The sequence below is a fragment of the Rhagoletis pomonella genome, unplaced genomic scaffold (assembly GCF_013731165.1).
Source record: "Rhagoletis pomonella isolate Grant_MI unplaced genomic scaffold, Rhpom_1.0 Rhpom_scaffold_00012, whole genome shotgun sequence".
Taxonomy (NCBI): domain Eukaryota; kingdom Metazoa; phylum Arthropoda; class Insecta; order Diptera; family Tephritidae; genus Rhagoletis; species Rhagoletis pomonella.
The window spans coordinates 8,815,377-8,824,558 of record NW_023458566.1 but is presented as its reverse complement, the minus strand read 5'-3'; the positions used below and the strand labels follow the sequence as shown (position 1 = coordinate 8,824,558).

At 35.5% G+C, this 9,182-nt stretch overlaps 2 protein-coding genes across 2 annotated transcripts in view; one reads left to right on the top strand and one right to left on the bottom strand.

The window, feature by feature from the left end:
* LOC118747789 overlaps window positions 1-9,182 on the top strand; it is a 15,336-nt gene that overhangs the window by 4,415 nt on the left and 1,739 nt on the right. The window lies entirely within an intron of this gene.
* Window positions 7,984-9,012, bottom strand: LOC118747790. Its single transcript, XM_036481922.1, has 2 exons — window positions 8,397-9,012; window positions 7,984-8,316 (listed from the first exon to the last, which is right to left on the bottom strand). Exons 1-2 carry the CDS (start codon window positions 8,691-8,693, stop codon window positions 8,008-8,010), a joined length of 606 nt encoding a protein of 201 aa, XP_036337815.1. The 5' UTR covers window positions 8,694-9,012; the 3' UTR covers window positions 7,984-8,007.

Here is a 9,182-nt window from a genome sequence, read left to right as displayed (position 1 = left end):
GGTCTAACTACAATACCTTTTTATTTTAATTTATTTCATTTTTTTTTGGTAGAAGCGTGAAAGCAAATCAGTTTGATTATAGAATTGGGAAAAAACCAACAAAGCATGCACCAGCCATGTAGTTTGGTAACCATTGAGTTTGCATTATTACTTTCATCTTGGCCTATAGAAGCATAGTAAACATGAATGCATATACAGCGGTGGGCATCTACATAAAACTGATTTGTTCAAAATTGTTCAGGAAACGAATTTTGCGCAAATTTCCTGTTCATCTCTCCATAAGCACCGCGATCTCTTAAGTGATCTATTGTGCGTAGCTCTCCACACTATATAGGAAGTCTTTTAACCCTGTAATACTGACCATGAGTAAATTTTGCTATTTTCTTTGTAAGCGTGGCACAGTGGTCTGTGAGTGTTAGAAGGTCCAAGTTTCCAAATGTCTCGAAATAGTCAACTAAATGGTTCTGCGAAAGACGATTAACGACGCAGACGATTTAACGATGAGCCGTATGAGCTTTACAACGATATAGACATAGTGCAGCGAATTAAAATTCATCGGCTCCAGCTCTGAAAGTATTCAACGCGGGTCGTGGTGCTGGCAACAGAGGAAGACGAAGGCCTCCTCTGCGTTGGAAAGACTAGGTGAAGAAGGACTTGGCTTCACTTGGTATTTCCAATTGGCGTCAGGTGGCACAGAAGAGAATGACTGGCGTGCTGTTTTGGACTCGGCCAAAATCGCTTAGTCGGTTACACCGGTCGGTGTCGGTGTTGTATGAATTTTATTTTTAAAAGTTAAAACAGGCATTTCACAAACTCAATACTGGTAATTGAATGATCGGGTTTTTATGAATTTATTTTCATCTTTAATGACAAGTTGCTACCGAAAGGGGTTTCATAATTTTTTTGTTGGTTTCAGAGTTGGGAAAATGTATATGATTTCAAGCATTTGCAATGACTTTATAACTAAATACTTACTTTACGTCAACGTTTACCAATTAGCTATCCGGACTACATTGTTCATTAATAGTTTACTGAAACAAGTTCCAGCTGCTAGAACCCGCTGGCATTGTGTTTTTGTTCTTTCATAGGCCTATCCCCATATCGATGCCTCCAAACCATACCATGCTAAGTCACCTTAGACTTAGTCAGACTTAGCATAGTATGGTTTGAAAGCGTCGATATAAGCTATGGCCAGTGTGCCGTTGCCTAGAAATGAAGGAGTACAAAAAAGGGTATAGATTAGAGAACTTCCGCGCCCACTATATTAAGGAACACGTATGGTAAACTTTATCTGAATTTAATGAAATTTTGATTTTTATAAATTTATTTTTTTATGACTGATGGGCGTGTCAGTAGATCGATTTTGACCATCTTTCAGATTTGAGTTTTTCCAGTTGAAACTAAGGTACAAACCCAATTTCACTAAATATCGGATAACATTTACCATTTCCATCCCCTAATGTCGTGCGCGTGGCAATCTCAAAATTTATGCGATTTTTCACATACATAGTTATGTATCTTCATTCCTAAGCAAAAATACGACAGATAACAAATGACAATAAAATCGCTACTTTTGCGGGCAAAATTTTGCGAATGAAGCTCATTCAATAATAATTTCCCTATGCCGCCTTGTCCATTTATTGCAAATTTGATAATGATCTTGTCAGGACATATTTACGTGACTACTTTGATACATTTTAAAATTAAGAATGATTTGCTACCGAATGAGGAACAAGTTGATTTCAAGTACGGATGGCATGCGAAATTCCTTATTGTCATCTATTTAATTTACCTTTTCGCTCATCTGTACGACCCGTTTAAGGCGCCTAAGCTCAAACGAGATTCAACGTCACGTCAATCAGATTCATTTGTTGCAAATCAGCGCAACACAAATGTGCTGGAAGGTGCCTTGGAAGAGGTGAATACTCAATCGGCGATTATTGAGGATGTGTCCGGATGTAAAACGCATTTGCGCGCCATCTATAGAGAAATATTCGGCAGGAATTGGCAGCAAAACAAGAATTTAGCACAATGCTCCTTTAAACTGCATACCTATTTGCAATTACAGGCACCTATTTGGATTGCCTTAACACTTCTACTTTCAGTTGTAGGCGAAGATCGTCCCTTTAATGGTTGGCACATATACTTGTTGTGCTTGAATTTATTATTGCTGCCGACTCTGCAGTTTGGATCTGCTAAGGTCATAACTAATTGTTTTGATATTCTTTGTAATTGGACTTGTAGCTGCTACATCGCTTCTAATTAGCACAGAAACTACAGCGCCTCCCAGATATTATAAGGTAAGAAATTTTAGAAAATACCTCTTGCATGTTACATACTTACATACATATAGTGGCTCGAACAACCGTGTGATTTTTTTAATATTCAAAATGTTTTTCAAACTGAAAGTTTTTATGAATTCATTCACCCTTATGGCTCACAGCATTCTTGAATGGGCCTGAATACTGATAAATGCATAGTACTTATATGTATGATTGCATTGATAGCATACCTTCTTCACCCCCTCTAAAATGGAGGGAAATGTTTTTTTTATTGAAAACCCTACGGAATGCTCTATCTTTCGGAGGAATTATCGACTTCCGGTTTCAACCGGTTTCACCCGGAAGTTGTCTAAACTGACCAGAAGTACATTTTTTTTAAATCAGATATACATGTTTTTACGACAGATTCGGATTCTGGGAATAAAAATACGTAACTTTTGTTTGAAACTCGGAAGTGACTTCTTCAACCACTAAATGACATTCTAACTTCAACTAGTCCGGGACTTCTAAAATGGACGAAACGGATTTTAATGCAAACCAAAAAAATATTATTCTCCAAATCGGGGATGCTCTATCGTCTGCAATCTCGACCGGAATAAGGTTAAACATACCGGAATTCCATTCTTTTAACCGGAAGTCCATTCCATAAAACGGTTGCCAAGTTATGAATCATGGTCCGCAAAATCCGAATCTATGATCTATGGTAAAAACATGTACATATGTATTTAAAAAAATAGAGTTCTGGCCAGTTTAACCCATTTACGGTCGAAAACGGAAGTCGGTTATACGACCAAAAGATAGAGTACCCTCGACTTGGTAAAACATATTTTTTGGTTTTCCAATTAAAAACATTTTCACTCATTTAAGAAGTCCACGACGAGTTGGAGTTCGAAGGTCATTTAGAGGTTGAAAAAGGCACTTCCGAAAAAAACATGAAAAATATAACCAAAAAAGAAAAACAGCCTAGTCGAAATGCTGACAATGTGAAATCTAATTAAAATATATTTTTTTTTAATATTTGAAATTGGCAATTTTTAGCATTTTTCGACACCTCAACAGTTTATCTCTAAAAAAAAATAGCATAAAAAAATATATGAAGGTGTTGGTCCGTCCAAATTTGATTGAACCGTGTAATCAGTAAAATAAAATAAATCAACAAGTAAAAGTTTTGAAAGCAACTTTATAATCCTATATGAAAGTACATATTTTTGATTATTTATTTATTTTTTATTTATTTTTTTTTTACTAAATTCGAATTTGATCAACATTTAACACTGTAACATATACAACTATGTATCTTAATTATTATTATTATTTTTTTCGAATAATAATTCAATATCGACAATTTTGCAATTAGGAAATGTTTGGCAATTTATTAAATATAATATTATTATGAATACACTTTTAGAGCTAAGCATATTTAATTTTAAAACAAAATAAATTGGCTGAGTAATACTAAGCCGTTTCGTCTTGCGCTTTAAAATAATTGAGAATAAATTCTTCCACATACATACATCAGCCGTAGCTTAAATAATTTAAAAATGTTATAGATAAAATTAAAAACAACGCTAATTTATGCGCAAACCTAAAATTGGCACATTTTTTCAAGATTTTATTTTAAAACTACAGGAATACATACTTTGTATAGCGTAACGTAAATCTGATCCGTTAAAATATGTATACTAATGGAGTTTTTTGTTTTTTGTTTTTTTTTAATTGAATCCAAATCATTCTATACTTACGCTGGCAATGAATTTATAATTTGAGTTTAAAAGGAAACACGTTCTTATTTGTGACTAAATTCAATTCCTCTGAAAGTATGCGCTTCGCGGGCAAAGGACATGGCATTATTTTGAACGGAATAAAGATTTAATAAAAATATGGTGAGTACCTATAAATTACCGATATCGGACAGCAGCGACTGAAGATCAGATACATGTGTAGGACATTCGTTTGAGATGTAGCGTCGACTACCAGCAATTCACACAGGAATTTTATAGAGCATTGTAGCATTTTTTCAAGCTAGAACCGACACGAAGAAACGATAGACTAATCATTTTATCTACTCACAACCTAGAAGTCGATGAGGCTTCAAATATGAATTTCTTCAGGCATCTCAGTTTAGTATTCTAGGAAACTCTTCTCCCAAAAAATGCACGTTAAGCTAGATACCGTCCCATTACAAAAATACTAGCATAGTTGAAGTACGTAAGTAGTACTTATACAAACAGGCCTTATGCCAGGCTACTTTACCTAACCTAAATCAGCCTAACGATTTCTAGAACATAAAAATTATATCCCTTCAAATGCATGCATACATACATAAAAATATAACTTGGAAAAATATATATTTTTCTCATAAGCGCTATAAGGAATTTTTAGAATGCTCATTAGTTAGTGATCATAAATGATCACATTGGGGAACTGAGCTTAGGTAATTTTGGAATTTTTTTTACCTTGTTCGTGGTATACCTACATATATTACATTACACTACATTTCGATGGCTGAGTGGAAGATCGACCTATCTCGGCTGCCAGTTCGAAAACGCTCTATCTCAAAAAACTTTTCAAGAACGCCCTATTTCAGAATTTTATTGAAAAACACCCTATCTCAAAATTCGTTAGGCGTTTTAGAAACGAATTCTGAAATAGGACGTTCTTGAAAAGTTTTTTGAGATAGAATGTTTTCGAACTGGCTGCCGAGATAGGTCGATCTTCTCCACTCAGCCATCGATTTGTACAACATACTTGTGAGAGTTTGCTGTACCTTTGCTGAAATAAAACTAACACGAACCTAAAGAATTTATTCTTAAAAAATTCTAAAGCATAAATCTGGAGTAATTTTACAACACTTCCCGTATAGCCTGCATTTTGAGGAGACTCACAAGGCATCATAGCGATGCAGATTGCCTAATGTCAAAACTTTTGAAAAATAAATACTTATTTTTAGGTGCTAAAAATTATATACATTAGACTATTATGACTCCCTGTGAATCACCAAAATATATCCCTACATGTATGTATAATACTTTATAAATAATACAATTATTAACTGGCTACAAAAAAGGAATCAATTCGTCGGAATACTTTTTATGCCGGACTCCATGAACCGTTTTTAATAACTGTTTTTTTTTTAATCATTAGATCATGAAGAAACTGATGGTAATCCAAAATTGTATACATATGAGCATTGAAATCGGTTGTTGCTTTTTTTTGTTTGTTTAAAAATTACTTGTTCTTTTAAATGGCCAAAAATCTGGATGGTCTTTTGTTTGAGTCACTCACTATCTTTCAGTTCATTGAAAATTCGCATATACGAGTAGTTACACATAGAATATTACCTTGTTTATACCGACACATAAAGGGCTTTGACCTAGTTCGCTGTGATTTAAAACGGATACATAAACTGAATTTCAAAGCGCGTTGAAATTGAAAAGTGTACTGACTCGAATTAGTTTTCAAATCGGTTTTTTATTTCTCACTTCGGTTAGAAAACAGGTATAAACACATCACTCATTTGACGCGAAGTGAAAATAGGCTGATGCCCGTCTTAAATTTTAATTATTATTAAAATAAATTTGAATTATTGTTCGCTTCTATTTCGGTGAACCGTGCAAAGTATTTGTTAAAGAAATATCGAATAATAAACAGCAAGTTTTGTTTACTTTTGAATACGGTTTCAGCGAGTGCGCTATAAAGACACAGGTATAAACTCTAGAAAGTAATATGTGTTCAGTAAAATCGGTTTTTTGTTAATGCGGTTCTTGCGTAGGTATAAACAAGGTATATATTACGTGTCTATGGACACTTGGAAGAACAACTCAAGTCAAGTTATGCCATTTTCCGTTTGAACCATTAAATCGGTGCTTCCTAATACAGAAAGGCCGCACAGCTATTGTTGAGATCGAACCCAACCTTAGGGCAGTTTTTTTTTTACACAATACACTCCGTTTGCATATGTCAAAGGGAAATCTACGCATTCCGCTCTATAGAGTCTTATTAGTAGATAAGATCGAAAAAGTCCTCGATTTCAAGGAGGTTGCTCTATGTCCCTTCTTAGACATCGATGATACTTTTGATAATATATACTGGCTACGGATTTATCTCAGGGCTTTGGTCCAAAGAGGTATAGATCTCTATTGTCGGGTGGATCGACACCATGCTTCGTGAGCGTAATATAACGTCGTGCTTGAGCAATAGTTCCACAAGCATTGAAGATGACTACATGCTAAAAGAAATGTGCTTTAGAATGCCATTTCAGACCGTGAGGTCTGGTCAATTGGATCACCTCAAATCGATCTCAGAAATGCAGGCTAGTATACAGAAAAATCGAAAATGGAGGGCAGAATAGGTGCGGCTGTCTATGGTACTGGCACCGAACTCTCCGTTGTAATGGGCATTTGGTCCACAATCTTTTTGGCCGAGGTCTTAGCAGTCTCAACCTGTACTAGATTCGACCTGATGGCTTTATCAAAAAAGATAATCACCTGCGGGACCGTCAAGGGGAGCTTTGACACTCTTCCTTTTCCTTTGTCTTGAAGAAGAGGAAACGTCAGAGCATATTATGTCTGATTGTCCGGTATTGGCCGGACTAACATTGTAATACTTTAGTTTTTCCGCAGTCGAATCCCTTAGTATCAGGAGTTCGTCTACCAATTTATTGCAAGCATTTATTAGGGAGGCTGATAGTGCCTTGGGCCGCCAGTGTGTTCAATTATTTCTCTTGTACCCAATAAATTACATAAGGTGCAATCCCGTATTCCTCGGACTCGGACTAGTAAAACTGTCAAAAAATAAAAATTCGCTCAGAGCGAGAGAGTAACATTGAAAAGTACGGGATTGCTTTCTAGTAAAAACTGGTAACTTCTGTCAACTTCAACATAACCTCCAAATTTTGGTTGTAAATTTTTGCTTATTTTGTATGTAAACACACTCAGCTCACACATGTAAATAACCAAAAATACTTTCAAATTCATTAGAATCTACTTAAACAAGTAATTAATTACTTTTCAACATGGATTAGCGGAGTGCACTTTACAATTTGGTTGCCAAACACACTACAGCTGATCGTTTGACACATTTACCAGAACTTGCCAGCAAAAAATCTTCGGACTGAAACTGGTAACTTCTGACAGAGAGAGGACCTCTTTTATTCTCCTTTTTGTCCTCTCAATAGTCAGAGAACCGAGTACGGGATCGATTTCCAGTAAAATCTGACTGATTCTGACTATTTCTGACTAGTCCAGACTCGTACGGGATCGCAACTATAACTAACAAGCTACATAACTACTTCTCACTACAAAATCAATACAGCTAAAATCACGCGAGTTGTGTTTTCAAATGCCCACAGATATACATACATATGTGCCTGTATACATATTCGCTTGTATACAACGCATTCGGATCTTCACAATAAAGCCAAACAAAACAATCATCGACGGCAGCAATATCAATTTGAGCTACATAGCAAAACTATTGGCTTACATAGCTAAATCTTCTGGACTCTTCAACTTAATTTCTATTGTAATTTGCAATTATTGATGTAATGCTACTAAGTAAATATGTATCAGTAGTTAATAAAGGTAAATGGACAATTTACTTTGGATGGCGTGCGCGAGTTCTTTTATGTCTGTTGACGCAACTGGTTGACAACTTGATTAACCGTTTTTAGTTAAACATTCATTACGATATACTAATTACGATATACTAATTACGATATACTAAATTAATTGACTCCCATCTCTGCCACTGCTGCATTGGCATTCACATCCGCCGCCTCACCACTGCTGTTGTCAGTTGCTAATAGCTGAACACTATTACTATTCACTTCCGCTCGATCAACAATTATATTAGTCCAGTTAGCATTCGCTTTGACTATCTCAATGTCGTAGCGTAACTTTTGCAAATCCCCATAGTTAAGCGTAGTTGCCTCGCATGCCTGTAGCACGGATAATACATTCTCCAATTGGTTGGCGTACACACGCAAACGCTCATTGTTGCTGTTGTCCTCCTGCCTTTGCTCCGTCGTCATGCACTGTGTGTGTGTGTGTGTATGTAAGTGAACGGCATTTGTGTAACATATAAATTTGCATATTTCAAATTTCAATTTATTACCTCGGCATTTTTAATAACTGCACTTAGAAGAAAGTTTCGTATTTTGAGTTGCTTGAATTGTCCTTCCGTTTGCCACATTTTTAGCAAACTCAAAATGTCATCCGCATCGTTTTCGGCTACATTTCCCGCTTTAGCTGTGCCGTTATTCATTGGTGTTGGGCTTGGTGCGTTGGTGGGGCAGAGTAGTTGCTGTTGCAAAGGTGAAAACTCAACTGTCGGTGAGAGTTTCTTATAATTGCTGCATAGTGTACTCAAATTACAAATGTCCTGCGTTAGACGCTGTCGGTTGGCCATCATTAAATGTTTTGAGGGAATTCAATTCGAATTTGCAATTAGCCAATTCAAAAGTGCGGTTGGTTTTCAAATAATTATGAATTTATTTATGAATGTATGTGTGTATGTTATGTAATATGTTGGCAAGTATGTGTGATATTAAAAAAATTTCGACATTTTTCGCTTTTAGCATTATAAGATAAATTCGAAAACCGTTATTTAGGTGGGAAACGTAAAATGTGTATTCACGTTGGCGTTTGTTGATGGGGTGTGAGATGTGACATCATGTCATGGAATAATTGAAAAAATAAAATCACATTAAAGATCTTTATGAAATGATTTGCGAATCTAATAGTATGTGGCGAAAAATATGAGGTGTGTGATTTGAAGCTAATCTTATTTAAATAAATGGAAACCAAGCTCTACGTAGTGGAAAAAATTATATAACTCCAAATTTAAATAAAATATGAGGAAAACCCGAATGTGTTTTAGAAAATATTAAAATTTATATTT

What these genes read in the sequence shown, in the direction of transcription:
- LOC118747790 (XM_036481922.1), bottom strand. Translation starts at nt 8,693, where the DNA reads ATGATGGCCAACCGACAGCGTCTAACGCAGGACATTTGTAATTTGAGT. An exon ending in CAGTTATTAAAAATGCCGAG is followed by an intron (nt 8,317 to 8,396) that starts GTAATAAATTGA and finishes ACACACACACAG; the next exon opens with TGCATGACGACGGAGCAAAG.